General features: G+C 34.1%; 1 protein-coding gene and 1 pseudogene across 2 annotated transcripts; both read right to left on the bottom strand.

Moving 5' to 3' along the window:
• Nucleotides 1-7227: 7227 nt before the first annotated feature.
• LOC132305423 (serine/threonine/tyrosine-protein kinase HT1-like) lies at nt 7228-11641 on the bottom strand (annotated as a pseudogene).
• A 5212-nt stretch (nt 11642-16853) lies between these two features.
• LOC132305433 (serine/threonine/tyrosine-protein kinase HT1-like) lies at nt 16854-20830 on the bottom strand. 2 transcript variants are annotated; one of them, XM_059803086.1, is made up of 4 exons: nt 20535-20830; nt 18889-19694; nt 18093-18554; nt 16854-17333 (listed from the first exon to the last, which is right to left on the bottom strand). In XM_059803086.1, exons 2-4 carry the CDS (start codon nt 19630-19632, stop codon nt 17109-17111), a joined length of 1431 nt encoding a protein of 476 aa, XP_059659069.1. In that variant the 5' UTR covers nt 19633-19694; nt 20535-20830; the 3' UTR covers nt 16854-17108. The 2 variants fall into 2 exon arrangements, with proteins under 2 accessions (XP_059659069.1, XP_059659061.1); XM_059803078.1 differs by having other exon boundaries at nt 18889-20830.
• Nucleotides 20831-20918: the final 88 nt, after the last annotated feature.

Here is a 20918-nt window from a genome sequence, read left to right on the forward strand (position 1 = left end):
CAAATGGCATGACTGTCCATTCATACTGTCCGAAAGGTACGCAAAAAGCTGTCTTGTACCTGTCTTCTTCTGCAATTTGGACCTGGTAATATCCAGATTTAAGATCAAATTTAGAAAAGATCACAGCAGATTGTAACCTATCTAGAAGATCTTTGATGTTGGGAATTGGGTATCGGATCCAACTTAAAGTAAGATTAAGTGGTCGATAATCAATAACCAATCGAGGAATTCCTCGTTCTTTTTCAGCATTTTTATTGACATAAAAAGCTCTGCAACTCCAGGGGGAGTAGCTAGTAGTGACAAGCTTTTTGGCCATTAAAGAGCTGATTTCAGCCTTACATAATTCCAAGTAGTCAGCCTTCATGTGGCTGGGACTAGCTTTTGAAGGAATCATGCTATCGGTAAACCCCTTGATATAGGGTAAAGAAACAATATGCTTCTTTCTGACCCAAAAAGCATTAGGAATCTCACTACAGATTTCTTTTAAAAAGTGTTGCCGTAGTGACTCAATTTTCTGTTGCTCTTTGGGTTGTACCAATCTTTGATTAATTGCTAAGGAGGATACCTCCTGTTGCAAATAATTCAGTTGCTTTTCCTTAAAGATAATGTTATCCTTAAGGGCATTGATATGCTTATTTACTGGTGGGGTCAAGAACTGAAAAGTTATTGACTGACCATGTAAAGTAGAGCATATTCCATGAGAATCAATTTTCTCAATTGGCATAATCAAAGCTAAAAAGGGAGTACCCAAAATAACCTGTTGTGCCAAATTTCTGATGAGTAAGAAAGTAGATGGGAGACAAATACCTTCTTTACAAATGAAAACATGATTAAGTTTATACTTAATCTGCATCTTACCTCCACTTGCACTGGTAAGACCTTGAGTGGTTTTCTCAAAATATTGAGTAGGAACCAATCCTTCCTGGATGCAGTTCATGTCTGCACCACTATCAACTAAAGCAATTGCATTAGTGAGTGTATACTCCTGATTAATTACCAAATTGATAGTAATATACCATTTTTGGTAAGTAACTTGATTCAAGAGTTGAAGATAATTAGTACCTTCTTCTGATGGAGGAGCTTCCTCCTTGGATGAGGAAGAAGGAATTGCAGATTTTGCTTTTAAAAGAGTAATTTCCAAATCCATCTTAGTTTGTCTAGACTTCAATTGGCGAATTTCTTCTTTTAAAAGATTAATCTCCATTTTAAGATCAGGGAGATTAGCAGGACGAGAATTTTGTCCTTGTTGTTCTAATCTGCTTAGAACTTCTTTCATGCTGTAATGATTTTCTGCTCGCAGAAAATCTGGATTATCCGTATCCTCTGTAGATCTTGCCAAAGCAGAACCTATTTCAAAGACTTTCACCTTGATTTGAGGATCTTGGATATGATCTATAAGATCTAATAAGGACTGTTGAGTTGAAGTTAAAACATTTAAGCTTAACCCATTCATCTCAACAATTGCCTTATAATAATCATCATGGGAAGGATTACAGGAACATCTAGGATTTTCAATCTCTGCTTCAGAGGAAGAAGAAGACTGTAATTCCATGACAACATCTCCGTAATCACTTGATGATTCTGGTTCGGAAGAACTAGTATTAAGTAACAATTTACTTAATTGAAGTCTCAGTTCCTCTTCTATGTGAAGACTACTAAGCTTCTCCTTAGTTCTACACTTGTTTGCATAGTGGCCTATACGTCCACATTTGAAACATTTAGCCTCAGCCTTGGGCTTTCCTTTACCCTTTGCTTTAGGAGTATATCTCCTTTTAGGCTTAGTATTCTGTCTAGAATTATCCTTTTCCTTTGAATAATTCTTTCTTTTGGAATACTTCCTTTTATAAGGTTTTTCAACCTTATTTCTTTTCCTAGGTTTAGGATAAGATAAGGGAGTCTGATAGGCAAATTGATCACAAAATTCACCTACTTCCTTTCGACCAGTTAATCTTTGGGATTTTAACTGGGATTGTAACTTCAGATCATTACAGAGAGCTAGACCTTCCTGGATTACAATGTTGACTAATCCACCATAGGTATAGTTTCTGTAAGGGATAGAGATACCATTATTCATATCTCTAAGCTTTTTCCTGATTCTTTCAGCAAAAAAGGTTGGCAAACCATCTACAAATTTGGCTTTCCAGTGCTCATGATTTGCATCATTAAGCTGGAGAACCTTAGCCAAGAATACATCTTTATACCACCGGAAATGAGTTAAAGATGGACATCTTAGATTTTGTAGAAGTTCCCGACTCCTTTCACTATTAGCACCTTCAGGGCCAACAAAATGTTGGATGATAGTGGTAATGAGTGTATAAACCGCATCAGCAGCAGGGCCGGATTGCTGAGTAGCTTCATCTTTAACAATCTTGGTAGCAGCAAAGATTTCAGCTTTCTGAATGTCAGTGAGAACATTATCCCACCATCCTTTAAGGATTCCTGTAAAACCAGCAACGACAAACTTAGCAATGGTTGGGTCAGTATTGTGGTTGATTTTACAGACTTGGCTATACATCAAGATTTGATGAATAACCTCATAAATCTGATAATCAGATTTGCCATCTATGTTCCATTCATAAATGGTCTTGCCATGAAAAGATTTCTGTGTATGAAAATAATCTTCTTCATACAAGATATCTTGAGGTGTGGGTCTGGGATAATAATATCGACTCGGAGCAGGAGCTGTATTTGAGTGGATATTCTTATCGTAGACAATTCTGTTAAACTCAGGTAACTGAGTAAGATCCTGAAGAACGTCCTCAATATGAGGTAACACAGTCTCAGCATCAGAACCAATTTCAGATTCATCATGGGATAAAGTCTGAATCTTGAGTCCTTGAATTTTCTGAGTAAGAAGAGTAAGAAATTCTTCATTCTTCTTAGGATGTGTCAGATTGAAGCCTTGAACTTCAATTGCAGGTTTCACCAATGCTTTGGATAAGGAAGCTTCTGGAGGAGAAGTTTTTACAGCAATACACTTAGTATTAATTGTATTTAATACCGTGTCGAGTCCTGTTTCAATTCTCCCAAGCTGGGACCCTATCGTTTGTAAGCAAACATTAGTGTAATTGTTCTGCTTGTAAACATGAGTAATGTCCTTTCGAGTCGCAGTACTAGTTGGATCAATTACTTTCGGTTGGCTATAAGCCTTGGTTTCCACTTTAGAACCACTGTCCGGGTCAATTCTTTTGAGAATTAGATGGTCAGGGGGAGGATGGACAGAGTGGAAAACCTTATCTTCAGATGTGGTCCATGGTTTGAGAAAATCATCCAATATGTTGATATTAACAAGAGAATGATTTGTCATATAGAACCAAGAAACAAAAGGTATAACCATTTTGCGTTCTTGTATGAAGTCATAAAATTGGGTTTTAAAAAGCTGTAACTGACTTTGGTCAAAACTTTTAAAATACCAACTTCTGAATTCTTTATATTGATCCTGTTGAAATTCAGCATTGATGGCAATTCTATCTGGGACAAAATCCATTAAAACTAATATTCATGAGGATCATTAATGTCTGTTGGATCTTCAAATTGATCCTTAACAGATTCGTTTCCGATTCCCATTTCAGATGGGGTTGGGCTGAATTCAATTCCAAATTGGCGACGAGACATACCTATTGGTGCTTTTTCGTAAACTCCTCTTGGAATTTGATTCGGAGATTGTTGTATTCCTTTCAGCTTGAGCTTGGAATCAACTGTTTCTGGGAGTCCTTCCTTACGGTAATCTGACGAGATCGAATGTCGAGAAGGAGGACAGGAAACATGATAAGGAAGCTGACTTCCTTTCGATGATGCAGATCTGGATAGATCTATAGATTTTCTGAAATTCAGAAAAACATCACCATCTTGGTCCTGAATGACACAGTCTAAGCTATGATTAGCAATTGGCTGTGCTGGGACGGCATTAGATATCGTCCAGTGTTCAGGAAATGTTATTTCACTCCAAGGAATCATCCTTTTTGTGGCAACATTGGAGGTATACATGTTAGTATTCCATAACGCTGTTACTCCTTTAGAGTCTTTGCGTATGGCCTTGGGACACATAGTATCCAGTACTTTGTAATGGATGCGATAAATAACACTTATCACTTCCGATCCAGGTAAATAATCATATCCATAAGTCTGTATCCTAAGACTAACTGCCTCATGGATATTTTTATCGGTTAACGATAAATTCAGACTAGGATATACATCAAAGTAAACCGGTCCATGACATAGACTGGTTTCCAGTGCACCCATCAAAGAAGGGTGAAATTTCAGACATCTAGCATCCCTTAGGGTTGCTTGAATACAAGCATCCATGCCTAACAAGGTTAAAGGTTTAAAAGCAATTTGAATTAAACCTATATGGATGTACTTATATTTATGCATGTGCCTCTGAAGGTCACGGGAAGACAATAACTTAATTATTGTATCCTTATTGCTTAATTGCATGGTCTGTTCCATGGTCTTGATAGTCCATAGATCAGCTAAATTAAGCATTCCTATTTTGTAAATGCTTTTGGCACTTACTGGAGGGATAGTCCATTTGTTCAATTGATTTTGAACATTGGTCCATTCCACTACTTCAGTATTTTTTACCAGTTCTGAATCCTGGTTGTCCTGTATTCCTGAAGAGGAAGATGGTTGTAACATGTCTGTTAATTATTGTTAATACTTTAAGGTCTGCATAGTATAAATATTATAATATTATATAGTGAACAGTAAGTTACTATGCTGTCGTCTTTCTGCTTAAGAGAGATTCTATTACTCGTCTGTCAACGATTTACTGGAAACAATACCCTGTGCAGCAATCTAATGCAAAAACGGGTTAAACATTCCAACGCGACTTTTGGACGACCCATAATTGAATCTGGGATAAACATAATTCAGACAGAATAATATTCATATTGTTCAATATATAATGACGATAATACTCATGCTACCAGAACCTAAAAAGTATTAACAATAAGAATTTAAGCCATCATGGCTCTGATACCAAAATGAGAGAGGGATCGATTATAATAACAGATAATGATATAATAATGATATAATAACTTTAAACAGACTTACAGAAAACTTGCTTTATTGAACTTCAAACTTGTACAGAGAAATATTACAGAAGAGAGAAAAGGAAAATTGAAAGATACATTGAAGGGAAACATTGCCTTCTATTTATACATAAAATGGACTAGAATTTAATAATTTGAAGTCCGCATAGTGCATGGGGTCGTGTGCTGGAATAATGCAGTCGGTCGGTCAAAATGGAATTATAACGATGGACACACTCAAATTTACATAGAGAATAAATTTGCTTGTAGATGGATTTTCATTTAGTGTTGGTCCATTGAATCCATGCCATCTTGTTAGGAGTAATAAATAAATATGAAGATATTTTGTTTTGTTCACGTCTTTCTTACAGTGACATCGCTATTTGTTGTATTATAATGTATTATGATTGACAACCAAACATTTTAACCGTAATGTTCACGGGAGCTTTCCCATAAGACTAACAATTATTTTGTCTTTATTAAGACAAAGTCAAGCACACTCACTTTGTCCCAATTATACGAAACATTGAGCAAATAAGTTCAAACTAATACCAAATGTTAACAAAGATGCAGTTAACGAGGCAATAAATTGATTAAATATGATGAATATGGTAATAAGCTAAGCACTTCTATAACTTTATATGTTATAATATGAAAAAGTATTAAGTGAATGTAAGTACTTAAAGTTTTCAATATTTTTCTATTATAACATAATAAAGATCATTGAGTGCTTTTTCTTTTTCAGCATTGCTTATTTTTATATCGAACCTATTTTATATGCATTTATTTATCTCTATAGAATTCAAACCCCATCATTCCCTTTCAAAAGTAAAAAATAAATAATAAATAATACTTTGCTACAAGCGTTTTGATATTATTTTATTATCAAAATAGAAATGTAATGATAGGCACACAAATTTACAAAGGATTTTCTTTGAAGTGTTGGTCCAATATTTTATTTTTTATTTTTCATCATTAAAGTGTTGGTCCATTGCATCCGTCGCATCTAGTTAGGAGTAATAAATAAATAAATACAAAGATATTTTTTGTCCATGCCTTTACTATAGTGATGTGTTTGTTGCTAAAAGGTGAAAATAAAAGCGACTCCATGAATGTGACGGATCAAAATATCTCGAGAGAGTGTTTGAACCATTCAGATATCCACCACCCTCTTTCTTTTAGCCTCTTCAGAGGGGCGTTAAGGTCATTGACCATTCAAGAGTTCGGATTTTCTCCCATAAAACAATTCATAACAAATAATTTGTTAATCCCAATAGCCTCTTTTTATTAACGTTTTGGTAACCTAGTTGCTTTTCATTATTTTTGAGACTCTGACTTTAAATCTTCGCATTCTTCTTTAATTCCCAACATTTTTGTCATGAAAATGTTACATGTGTTTTGTGAACCGTATTGCCGTGATGTACTCACGAGACTTTTGTTTTTCCACTTGTAACACCGTGAAAATTATTTATGACAGACATATGAAGAATGTGAGCATCGATGCCAGCATACCCCTTCCCCTTTGGTGGTTTTTTTTGGTATTTTCAAGTGGGAATCTAATATAATTATTTTTATTTTTTCTTCTTTTTCCTCATATTTACCGTATAGAATAAAGATGACAATTTTAAGTTTTTAACTACTACAAATAAGTACCAGAGAAAATTTAAATGCTAATGTGACTACAAATATAAATGTCGAACTAAATTTGTATCACGCGTCAACATACACACGTTTATGGGATTCTGGAGTATGAAGTATAAGAGTAACAAAATTATATTAATTCCATTGAAAAATACACAAGCTTCAAATATTATGGCTCGTTTGTTTGGATGTAAAATATTTTTTAAAAAATATATTTTTTTATTTTTTGATGTTTGGTAATATTAAAATTTAAAAAATAAAAATAGATGGACTCCGTTTGTTTGGATGTAAAATATTTTTTTTTTACGCTTGCAACGCTTGATGAAATCGTTCTCAAATATCAAAAAAATAAAAATGAAAATAAAAAAATATTTTAGAAAATCGAAAAAGATCTTTACACATACATTGCAAGATGTATGTGAATGGGTTTTTCAGCTTGATGATGCCTACAATGTAATCAATCAGACGAGTACGATAAAAGTGTCTCAAAGGATGAACTCTAGCTGACTAATAATAGCGTGTCGTGTGTACAACGTAAATGAACTATACAATGTAAATGAACGAGATTTTATATATATTCATTCATGCTCTCACATGAAAGTGAAGCATATAATAACACAAAACAGTTCTACCAAAAAAAAAAAAAAACCTTTTTCATTACATTGTAACCTGGTGAAACTACAAAAAGCAAGGTACACCAACAAGAATCATGTGAACTACATATCATCTGTACGAATTATCAAAATGCATGGGTACCAAGCTTTTTATGATCTTGACATGTTGAGTCTGGTACCAGGTTTAGAGTTCCATCACAGGCAAGCAAAGCAAAGACTGAAAGTTCTCTAATACCTTCACAATCTGCCAAAACTCGGGCCTCTTTTCTGGTTTCGAACACCAACATTGCTCAATTAAAGCTCTGATAGCAGGCGGACAATCCCCAGGGATAGATGGTCTGAAATTCTGAAAGATCCCAAACCATGTTGGTGTTAGAATTACAAATATTAAGGTACATCTTTGGAGTCGGTGAAATAAGAAGGCCCAAAAAAACAAAAACAAAAGAAATACAAAGGCCGAAATAAAACAAGATTATGATGAGCATATATATCCTCAGTTCTAACTGCAGAATCAATAAAAATGTTCACAATTCGAAAAATATGGTTTTATAATCCCTAGCTTTCTACTACCAAAACTACGATAGAGAAGAAATAGAGGGTGTTTCAAGAAATCATGTAGCCTCTTCTCTTGTGATCTCTCTATCCCCACTAGATAAGAACGGGATCTGTGTTAAGAAACACAGTGGAATAGAATGAACAATTCCACTATTTGACAACACCAGATACAATAGACAAAAATATTTGGCCGATGAAATGAGTCAAGCATCACGCACTTCACAGAAAATCGAGAGGAACAACGTGCAAAACTAATCATCGAGATCTGTGTTGCACTTGAGATTTATATGGTTGTCTGTCTTTCGGCAAGTCTGACATGAACAAGTTGAGCACATTTAACTTGTGTTTTTGACCTCATATGATATGAATCATTTATATAGGTTTGAATTGCATCAACCTCCAAATTGCATCCAAAAAAGAAGAAGAGGGAGAGGGAAGGGGAATGTTTTCTATCATCTAAAGTTGAAGTTTAAATGACAAAGCAAACGGAAAGAGCCGGATATGCACAGGAATCAATCATTTACAATGCAAACAAATGAATGGAGATTGAAAGTTACAATGGAAAGAGCAGGATATGCACAGGAATCAATCATTTACAATGCAAACAAATGAATGGAGATTGAAAGTTACAATGGAAAGAGCAGTATATTATGCACAATGAAAATTCATAAAAACACAAAAGCAATAAAAATGAATTTGTGAAAGTACCTTATTTGCCACAGCAAACGCAGCTTGGATGGGCGTCAAATCCCCATAAGGGATAGTTCCGGCTACCATTTCCTGTAAAATGAGTCCAAAGCTGTAGACATCAATCTTCCGCCCATAGGACCTACGTTTGATCATCTCGGGTGCCATCCAACGATAAGAACCCGGGTCATCTGCCAAACGATCGCAGTATGCCTCCTCACAAGCTATTCCGAAATCAGCAATTTTCAGGTGAAATTCTTCATTAATAATAATATTCTCAGGTTTGAGGTCCCTATGGATGATGCCTTGTGAGTGGATGTATTCCATTCCCCGGGCAATTTCCAGAGCAATCATGATTATTTTCTGTAAGGGGATGGATTTATTCTCAAGCTCAAGCTTGTGCAGGTACGCTCTCAATGAACCCTCTGAGAGATATTCGGTGATGACGCAAAAAACTGGTGGCTTTCTGCATGCCGCTACAAACTGTATATACATAGTTAAAAAAAGAAAAAGAAAAAGTATAAACAACTCAACTTAGAAGAGGTTAAAAAAAGGCATCAATGCTCAAACTTCCTGATGTAGTAGTCACATCCAGAAGTTGACGTTATAAATTCTGGCCCATTCATCAACTCATAAACCACATCAATGGAAAGTAATTTAAAAAACGAGTAAGGATACGCAATAGCTTAAGAGTATTATAAGCAATAACATTGAACAGAGCAAATTCAGAACTTCCAATATCCACAAATTAACAGAAAAAATAATTAATTTGTCATTAACAACCAAATATCAGACAGTGAAGGGGGAAAAGTTAAAGAACACAAACCTTTATGACATTTTGATGATGGAGACGAGACAAAAGAGTGACTTCTCTATTGAATTGCTTCACTAACCGTGCTGCCAGCGCACCATTTTCATCATCATCATCTGGCAGCTTTATAATCTTCACTGCAACAGGTTCATCCTTATATATTCCATGATAAAGCTGACTATATGCCCCATGAGCAAATTTAAGCCCAATAAAAAGATCAGAGAGATCAACCATCAATTGATCTGCCATTTCCACACAGCTAACTCTTCCACCTGGATGGTCAAAATATTTTGTCCACGATGACTCCTTCCTGCTCTCTGTCTTTATAAGCTTCATCAAACAAAATACCCCAAGTGAACTGATATGTGAGGCTGACTTCAAACATGGTGCCCGGATTTCTTGGGGATCTTTGTGGAATAACTTGCCCAAAATTCCCTTCTCGGGTTCTTTTCTTTGAGGACATGGAGTTGAGGATCTCTTTCGCTCATACTGAGCTTCCTTAAATGCATCAGGAAGTACGGTTTCAGGGATAGCTGATTCCCGGTGACTCTCTGCAACGAGGGGTCCTGACTTTGAATTAACAAAATCCGTTCCAGAACTAGATGTCATACCCACTCTTCGTACTGGTTCAACAGTGAAAGGAATCGAGGCAAACTTTGCGGAGTCCAACTGATGAAAAACAGTGCGAGAAAATCTTGTTCTCCTTAACCAAGAATTATCCTCTCCGTCCATTGCTGCACCCTAATACACTTATTTACTACAAACCACCCTACCATTCAATGTTCTTCAGCTCAGAAGAAGTTTTGAAATCAGAAAACCTTTCAGAAACTACATGGTATCAAATTTCTACCAAAATTGACATCAGAGAAAATTTGAAGGTTCCAAGCAACAGCCCAGAGCATCTCAACCCTTGCTTGATCGCCTTACCAAAAATCAACCCTTATTCAGAATCTTGAAACTCAAGCCTAGCAAACCCTATTCATACCCATGAAAATCATCAAAACCCTCTTTAAATCAACCTCCAACTAAAAAAACACTCATTTCTTTAGCTTCAAATCAAACCACCGCGTGGCATAAATCAAAAGCAACCCTCACCGCCAGGAAGCTTCAGGGTTCAAAGTCAAACATCACCTTACTTTCAAAGCCTTGAAAATTCTACGCATATACCAGAATAAAAAATAAACATGCAATTAAATAGACCCCCAAAATAAGAATACACTAGATTGGATTTAAAATAGTGAATTTACCCATTATTAGTAACCACCAATCAAAACTAATCCCTTGTTCCAGAAAAATCCCAGAAGTTAAAAATAAAAAATAAATAAATCATATAGTAGTGCACAAAAGAATTGGTGAAACTGAAAATCCAAATGCATTTCTTGCTGTTGAATTAGTAGTTCTAAATGTATTAGGTTATTAGCAATTCTGAAGGTACTCACTAATTCATTTAATTGTTGTGTATTTGGATTTTGAATATGAATATTTTTATTAAAAAAAGAAAAAGAATAGCAGTACCTGTTCGGTGTTTTACGATTTGGTTTGGTTCAGTTCCTTTGGTCAAATAATTTGGGTTGGTTCTAAATATTCTAAAACCTTTAAGAATGATTTGGTTTCAAAAACAAGCTCTCAAACCTGTCCAAACCCAACCGTGTGGACCAGTATCATATGCAATACAACACACAAATACATAGACCCCATTATTATTCTCATTAATCAAAAATCAAAATCTATCCTTGCTCCAGAAGAATCCTAAATCAATAAAAATTCCTATCACACTCTCATATAGTATATACTATACAACACACGTATATAGACACCCATTATTATTCTCATTAACCAAAAATCAAAATTAACCCTTGCTTCAAAAGAAATTCTAGACCCATTGCCAAAAAAAACTATTATATACTAAGTATACATTACACAAATCTGAACTGATATACAATCTATATATACACAAACACCCATGAGCATAACAAAAGGATTTGAGCATTTGGTACTAACAAAAAGGGCATAGATATCATGTTACAGTATAAATTATACCTCAAACCATTCTCTGCGGGAAAACCCAATTTATGCGATGAAGAGCTCTCTCTTTCTACTCTCACCATGGTCGATGAAAATTGGATCCTAGAGAGAGAAAACAACAGATTGTACTGATTAGAAGGAATAGGGGATTCGCATTCGTCGAATTAATCGCGTATCGTACACAGAACTGTGTCACCGTAGACTCCATCCACCGCAATTTTGTTTGCAGAGAGGCGAGAGCTTTGTTGAAAGTGAAGGAGGCGGAGGTTAGAGAGAGAAACAAAACAAAGACGAATAGAATAAGTGATAATGATATGTAGACGACGTGGTAAACGGTACGATTCGTACGGATCGTATGCTTACCCCATATAAAATTATAAATTACTAATTAATTATATAAAGTTAATTTTTTTCTTTTTTAAATCATGAAAGTTAAATAAATTAATGTCATGTTAGAATTAAATTAAGGATCTAAGTCGTCATTATCAATCCTTTGTGGTTAATGTATTCATTGTTTTATCAAATATTTCAAACTGTGATGCTGAAATTTGATTTTAAAAATCAGTACTGATTTTTTTTTTTGGAATTTAAAAATCAGTAATTTTTGTAGTGTCTGATATGTGTTTAACACAATTAAATTGTTTTTTAATATATTATTTTAAACAAAAAAAAATAGTGTATTAAATTAATGTGTTAAAATTAGATTTAATTGTATTGAATAAATGATTGAAGAAATTTCCCGATTATATATGTTAGAGCCAGATTCCTAAAGGTAAATTGCAAAAGTCTTATGAAATTTTAAGACTTATAAAATGTCTCCCAAAAAAAAAATAATAATAATAAAATAAAATAATCCCAAAACTTTTGGAAGTTATCAAATTAATTATTCTAGCACGTGAAAAAATCTTTAAATATATAAAAATGACATATTCCTTCTAAAAACGGTATAGTGGTCATTATTTGAAATATAATACAACATTAAGAAGATAGCGGTTTTTGCAAATATTTTTTGGTAGAAGTGCCCAGTTTGGTAAAGTTTTAGTTTTGATTTGCGGTGATGGTTTTCATGTTTTTTTTAAAAGCGGTAACAGAATCTGTTTAATTGGTAACTCTATTTTGACTTGTCACATATCAAATTTTTTGAAGGTTAATTGTCTTTTCCTTCACAATTTTCACAACTCCAGGATAAAGTTTTGATTTTTAAATACTGTTATTTATTATATTATTATTTTTTACAATTTAAGAAACGTTATTTTATTATTATTAATTATAATCTAATAGTAAATAAAAGAGTTAATTTTATTATTTCAATTATAATTGAATAGTATATAAAATTTTATTTTATTAAATTTAGTTACACTCTAATAGTAAATAAAAGAGTCAATTTTATTATATTTCAATTATACTTGAATATAAATAAAATATTATTTATTATTTTTTAATTATACTTGAATAGTAAATAAATTATCATTTTATTATTTTTCAATTATACTCTAATAGTAATAAAAGAGTTAATTTTATTATTTTTCAATTATACATGTATAGTAAGTAAATATCATTTTATTATTTTAAATTATACTTTAATAGTAAATAAAAAATTCAATTTTATTATTTTATTAAATTTTCAATTATACCTGAATAATAAATAAAATATTATTTTATTATTTTTCTATTATACTTTTATAATAAATAAAATAGGCAGTTTTATTATTTTTATAAAATTGTAAATAAAAGAGTCAATTTCAAATAAAAATAAATTATTATTGTTTTTATATTTTCATTAGTACATAGGACCAGTGGAGGCGCTGGATTTTTTATATTTTTATTTTATATCTTAATTTTTTTAGAATATATGAAGATGTCCAAACTAAAATTACAATTCGCCTCACCCATTTTTTTTTTTTTTTTTTTTACTTCAAATGTTTAAGAATTTATGAAAATGCCCCCACTAATTCTTTTTTTTTTTTTTTTTTTGCATTTTACACTTTAAATTTTAGAAAATTTATGAAGAAAATCCTATTGAAATTACAAATAATGGATCCACTATATAAATTTATCCCCACAAATTAAAAGACCGACCCCTCACAAAATTTTGTAGGTCCGTCACTGACCCTTGTAATATCATGAAATGACAAATTTGCCCTTGAAAAAGCAAGTATGCAGAGGAATTTCATTTTGGTGCTCTCAACCTAGTGCTTCTCATTCAATTATTTGGAAAATTTTACTTGAAGACAAGGATGTGAGTACCTTTAAACTCTTCACTAACCTTTAATGTCATGACCAAATTGTTGTTGACAAGTTTGGCCATAGATTCCACAGGGAGTTGGGATCGTCCAAAGCATGCTTCTATTTCTTCTATCATTAATTAATGTTAAGGTAAGTGGTATGTTCCCAATTCCTCTCATGTGATAAACCAACAAATTTTGTGCTTTCGATGCCTTTTTATTGCTCGTTAATGCACCGAATTTTATTGCTTGTTCCATTGCTCTTTTTTGTGATATTGATGGTATTTGTAGTAAGGGAATGGATCCTCTTCAAAGAAATTTGTTTTCAAACATTTACAAATATTTAATCCTGTAATTATTAAGGCGCCACATCAACAACTAATGAATATGATATCGTTTGACTAAAAATGCAATTTAAGAATACTCAGATTTAAATTAGTTCTGCATGGATGTTGAAAATTGTTTAAGAGTTTGTGTAAAAATTACTTTTGAGTTATTTGATGTACATCTTAAAATACTTTCTTAACTCAAAAAAATCAATCGTATTTCCGGGTATGCCCTTTGTTTGACATTTTGTACATGTTAATCTATATGTATAAATTTTCCACTTACCCGGAAAAAAATAATAATAATAATAATAATAATAATAAATAAATAAAATAAAAGCTGACTTATAGCAACAAATTTGTACAGAATAATGGCAACAAAAGTAATAAACTTCATTAAAACTACAGAATAAAGACGTATGCACAATTAATGCTAGATCCAGAGAATACATAAAAGAATACTAGATGAAAAAAAAAAAAAAAAAAAAAAAACTTTTTATTGATGACAATGTAAAATTTTTCATATGTGGGACCCAGTGGCAGGTTTAGAGTCCTTGTGGCTCTTGGAGGTCTTAATAATTTTGATCAAAGAAAAATTGCCAAATGAGCAAGTATGTGAGGGGGAGGATCCTCTACTTCCTGTCTTCTTCAACCATGGTGCCCGTTTTTCTCTCCTGTGGAAGAACTTACCCATTATACCCTTCTTCCCGCCCTCTTTTCTTTGAGGATCATGTGGACTGCTTGAGGATCTCATCTTTTCTTCATCACTCTCTGCTTCCTTCTGCTTCTTTATGTCTGCAACGACAGCGGAACCCTTCCCGCCATCTTTTCTTTGAGGACGTGGACTACTTGAGGATCTCATCTTTTCTCCATCCCTCTCTGCTTCCTTGTGCTTCTTCATGTCTGCAACAACGGATCCTGGTTTCGGTTGAACACCTTCTGATTCTTCAATGGTGAAAGGAATTGAAGAAAACTTTGCAGAATCCGAACGATGATGAAGAATGGTGCGAGAAAACTTTGCTCTCCTTAACCAACCATTACCAGACTCTTCTTCCTCCATTGCTAAACCCTAGCACGTAAATCAACCGCCCTTAATCAGGATATCAAAGACTCTTGAAACTCAAACCTACTCAACCCTATTTATATCCTCCATCAAAATAACCAGAGAAACCCTAACCAACACAAACTCTAACTACAAAACCAACTCCAACTCAAAAAAACAAACCCTTTATAGATTCAAAGTGAAGCCGCCGCGTCAGCTTACTTCAAAGTCTGAAAAATTCTACGGATAAACTTTAAAAAATAAAAAAATAAAAGGTCATTAAATAGCCCCCAAAAGAAGTATAGATTGGATTGAAATTAGAGAAATATACCCATTTATAGTAACCATATTAACTGCCCATTTATTATTCTCAATAATCAATAATCAATAATCAATCCTTGCTACAGAGGAATCCTAAATTAATAAAAATTCGCACCCATCGTATACTTACCCCCATATAAATTACTAGTAATTAACTATAGGAAGTTAAATAAATCAATGTCATGCTTAATTAAATTGACTTATGGTATTCTCATATATACTCGTATGTATAAATTACTAGTAATTAATTATAGGAAGTTAAATAAGTCAATGTCATGCTATAGTTAAATTAAAGAGATAATTATAAAAAAATAGAATTTTGTAGGTAAAAAGTCAAAAAAAGATAGAGTCAAACTTCACTTTTTCAGATAAAGGAAGTTTTTCGAAAAGCTAACGTGGACATAAAAATTTGTTACAAATTAACCTAACTACCCATTCAATTTCTCTCTCTCTCTCCATCTCCATCTCTTTATCACTTTAGGGATTGACGGCTCCGGCACACAAAATCACCAGCATGATTTTTGTGATGGTCAGTGCCACTATGATGAGGAACCATTTGATCTGAAATTGAAGCAAACAATGATGTAATTTACCTTTATATTATTCTTCCAAACAAATACAAAATGATGTAATTTACCTATATAGGTAAATCCATTTGAACTGAAATTGAATCAAACAATGATGCAATTAATTTACCTTTACATTTGATCCGATATTCTTTGAAAGAGTGGAAAGTATTGCAGAACAGTTTCTTTCTGTATTTCTTTATATAGGTTGTGTAGTAATGGATGGAACTTCTATGCGGTCTTCTCATGCCAATCACATGAGCGTTACAGCTTCAACATCTGGCCGCAGCAATGCCCGGTGTGCACCTAAAGTGTTGGACAAATATCTCTTGGGCTCTGCTTGGATGATAAAGAGAGATGAAGAGAGAGAAAGGGCAGATCATTTGAAGGGGTAGTCTGGTCATTTCATAACAAATTTCTATGTCCACGTCAGCCTTTCATAAAACTCTATTTATTTAAAAAATTAAAGTTTGACTCCACCTTTTTGACCTTTTATTTTCAAAACTCTATTTTTTTAGAATTATCCCTAAATTAAAAATGGACTTATGGTATCTCTCATATAGTCGTATATACTCGTATGGTGGTGATGTCCTCCACTCACATAAATGTAGTTCCATATGACTCACATAGATGTAGTTCCATATGTCGCATTTTTCTTTATTTCCAGTTTGACTTTGAAACTCTGTCACACAGCAAAAGATTGAAATAAAAAAGGGATACAGAGGAGACAAACACAAGAATTTTTTTTATCATTCTTTGGCGCTCAACTAAATATGAGGTTTTAATCATTCTTTGGGTATCATCATCTACATATTTTTGTTATATGCTATTACAAGTTCACTTTTGATCCCACTTTTACTAGTACATACAGAGAGATATATAATATAGTAACCCTAAAGGTTGACTTAGAGCACCAAATTTGTACAAACTAATGCCAACATAAGCACAAACTTCATTATAAGTATTAAATAAATGAACCAGATTTTCATCTCAATGCTGGCCTAACATATGAAAGTGAAGCATTCAATACTATAAAAGAGTTCTGGAAAAAAATGAACCCTTTCAATTACATTGTAATATGGTGAAACTACAAAAAACCAGATCATCAGAAAGAATTACGTGGATTACATTTTTTTTTTTCCTAATTGATACTCACACATACACACACACGTCTATTTTGAGATTTAAACCCTAACCTCCTTTTGGGAAGTAAGAGACCGATACCGCTAGGCCGCTGGATTACATTTCATCTGTACAGATTATTAAGATGTATGCGGACCAAGCTTTTGATTAATCCAATGAAGAAGCCCCTTTTTATCCAGTACCAGATTTAGAGTTCCATCAGGGGCGAGCGAAGACTGAAATTTCTCTAACACCTTCACAATCTGCCAAAACTCGGGCCTCTTTTCTGGTTGCGAACACCAACATTGCTCAATTAAAGCTCTCATAGCAGGCGGACAATCCCCAGGGATAGCTGGTCTCAAATTCTGAAAGAAGATCCCAAAGCATGTTGATGTTAGAATTACAAATATTAAGGTACATCTTCGGAGTCCTACAAATGAAACAAGAAGGCCAAAAAAACGAAGGAAAAAAAACAAAGGAATTCGAAGGCCAAAATAAAACAAGAATATGCTGCATATATCCTAAGTTCTAACTGCAGAACCAGATAAAAAAGTTTGCAATTTGAAAACTAGGGAGCTTCATCCTATAATATTTCCACAAAAACTATAGGAAGCAGAAAATTTATAGAGGGTGATTCAAGAAATCATGTAGCCTACTGAATAAGTACTGAATTTGTTTTAAGAAACACGGTGGAATAAAATGAAAAATTCTACCATTTGATAACACTGCCTTTCTCTTTCAAGGGAACATATATGATACACAACAAAATTCGGCTGATGAAATGAGTCAAGCATCACGCAGTTCACGGAAAATTAAGAGGAACAACATGCCAAACTCATCATCAAGCTCTGTGCACTTAACAATTAACATTTCTATGTGGTTGTTTTTAGGTAAGCCTGTCTTGAAAAAGCTGAGCACATTTAATTTGTGCTTTTGACCTCATCTAAATCATTTATGTGCGTTTGAAATAGCATCGACCTCCAAACTAAATCCAGAAAAGAGGAAGACAAAGAAATAGCTACGCACAGGGATTCATCATTTACAATGGAAAAAAGCTGGATATGCACAATGGACATTTGTAAAAATATAAAAGCAATAGCAATAAAAATGAATTCATGAAGTACCTTATTTGACACAGCAAACGCAGCTTGGATGGGTGTCATATCCCCATAAGGAATAGTTCCAGCTACCATTTCCTGTAAAATGAGTCCAAAGCTGTATACATCAACCTTCCGCCCATAGGACTTCCGTTTGATCATCTCAGGTGCCATCCATCGATAAGAACCCGGGTCATCTGCCAAAGGACCGCAGTAAGCCTCCTCACAAGCTATTCCGAAATCAGCAATTTTCAGGTGAAATTCTTCGTTAATAATAATATTCTCAGGTTTGAGGTCCCTATGGATGATGCCTTGTGAGTGAATGTATTCCATTCCCCGACCAATTTCCTGAGCAATTGTGATTATTTTCTGCAAGGGAATGGGTTTTTTCTCAAGCTCAAGCTTGTGAAGGTACCCTCTCAATGAACCCTCTGAGAGATATTCGGTAATGACGCAAAAAACTGGTGGCTTTCTGGATGCTGCTACAAACTGTATTTACAGAAAAAAGTTATAAACAACTTAAGTCAGAAAGGGTTTAACAAAAACATCAATACTCGAACTTCATTCACAATTTAAATAAGTCTGACGTGATGTAGTAGTCATATCCAGAAGTAAATGTTATAACTTCTGCTCCACTCGTCAACTCATAAACCACTTGAATGGAAACTAATTTTAAAAATGAGTAATACACAAGAGCTTAAGAGTATTGAACAGAGCAAATTCAGAACTTCTAATTTCCACAAACTAACAGAAAAATTGATTGATTTATCATTAAGAACCAAGCAACAGATGCTGAAAGGGAAAAAAGTTAAAGAACTCAAACCTTTATGACATTTTGATGATGGAGACGAGACAATAGAGTGACTTCTCTGTTGAATTGCTTCTCTAGCCGTGCTGCCAGTGCTCCATTCTCGTCATCATCTGGCACCCTTATAATCTTCACTGCAACAGGTTTATCCTTGTATATTCCATGATAAATCTGACTATATGCACCATGTGCAAATTTAAGCCCAATAAATAAATCAGAGAGATCAACCATCCATTCATCTGCCATTTCCACAGAGCTAACTCGTCGTCCTCCGTGGTCAAAATATTTTGTCCATGACTCCTCCTTCGGGATCTTTGTCTTAAGAAATTTCATCAAAGAGAATTTCCCAACGGAGCTGGTATGTGAGGCCGACTTTAAATATGGTGCCCGGATTTCTTGGGGATCCTTGTGGAATAACTTACCAATAATTCCCTTATCGGGTTCTTTTCTTTGAGGATGTGGAGTTGAGGATCTCTTTTGCTCATTCTGAGCGTCCTTAAATGCATCAGGAACTATGGTTTCAGGGATAGCTGATACGGATCTTTGCTTGTTTAAAACAGAATCCCGGTGACTCTCTGCAACAAGGGGTCCTGACTTTGAATTAACAGAATGAGTTCCAGAACAAGATTTCACACCCGAGTTCTGCTTCAATGGTGAAATGGTGAAAGGAATTGAGGCAAACTTTGCAGAGTTCGAACGATGAAGAACAGTACGAGAAAACTTTGCTCTCCTCAACCAAGAATTAGCATCTTCGTCCATTGCTAAACTTGGTTACTACTATTCACTGTCTTCGCCTCCAACAAGGTCAGAAATCAGAAAATCTTCAAAAACAATTTATACCAAAATTGACGTTAGAGAAGCATTGAAGGTTCAAAGCCACAAGCGCACACAAGAGCCCAGAGTATCTCAAACCTTAACAAACTTGCCAAAAATCAACCCTCAATCAGAATCAAAGTCTCTTGAAACCTAAACCTACCAAACCTAGAATCACCAAACACCCTAAACAAAGCCAACCTCCAACTCAAAGAACAGACCCTTTTTATAAGCTTCAAAATCAAATTACCGCTTTGCTTGAATCAACAGAAACCCTAGCTTCAAACTTCAAAGTCAAACATTACCTTACTTGAAAGCCTGAAAATTTATACGCGTAGACTAAAAAATACGCAATTAAATAGACACCCATACTAACTGTGAATAAGAATTAATCATTGCTTCAAAAGTATACTAATCCCATTAGAAAACATATCATATACTATACAACACACACCCATTATTATTCTCATTAACCAAAAATCAAAATCAAAATCAAAATAAAAAATCAATCCTTGCTCCAAAAGAGTCCTAAGTTAATAAAAATTCCTATCAATATAATATACACCCATTATTATTCTCATTGACCACAAATCAAAACTAATCCTTGCTTCAAAAGAAATCCTAGACCCGTTAATTAAGCTATCATATACTGTACAACTCACGTATACATTAACCTCATCAACCACAAATCAGAACTAATCAGTAATCAACGCTTCAAAAGAAATCCTAAACCCGTAAAAAAAAAGTATTCACATATATACAAAAACACCAGTGAGCATAACAAATGGATCTGAAGCATGTGGTACTAACCAAAATGGTATACAAATCACGTTACAGTGTAATTATACCTCAAACGAATCTCTGCGTAAGAACCCATTTATGGGATGAAGCTCTCTCTCTTCATAGTCGATGACGGAGTGGATCCTAGAGAGAAGAAACAACAGGGTGTACTGATTTGAAGAAGGAGGAGACTCGAATTCATCGAATTCAATGCGTATTGTAGACAGAACTGTGTGACCGTACATTCCATTGACCGGAATTTCTCGCCGAGAGGCGAGGGCTGTGTAGAGAAGTGAAGAAGCCGGACGTTAGAGAGAAGCAAAAGAATAAAATATAAAAAATCCGTCACTATCAGAAAATGAGACGCCAAAATTGTGGTAGTATTATGTGTGTGTGGGCCAGTAGGCACGATTAAATGGTACGAATCGTATGCCTCTCGTATAAATTACAGT

This window comes from Cornus florida, unplaced genomic scaffold (genome assembly GCF_030987335.1).
Source record: "Cornus florida cultivar Cherokee Brave unplaced genomic scaffold, ASM3098733v1 CherokeeBrave_3.0.0_Hap2_Chr01, whole genome shotgun sequence".
Classification (NCBI taxonomy): Eukaryota; Viridiplantae; Streptophyta; class Magnoliopsida; order Cornales; family Cornaceae; genus Cornus; species Cornus florida.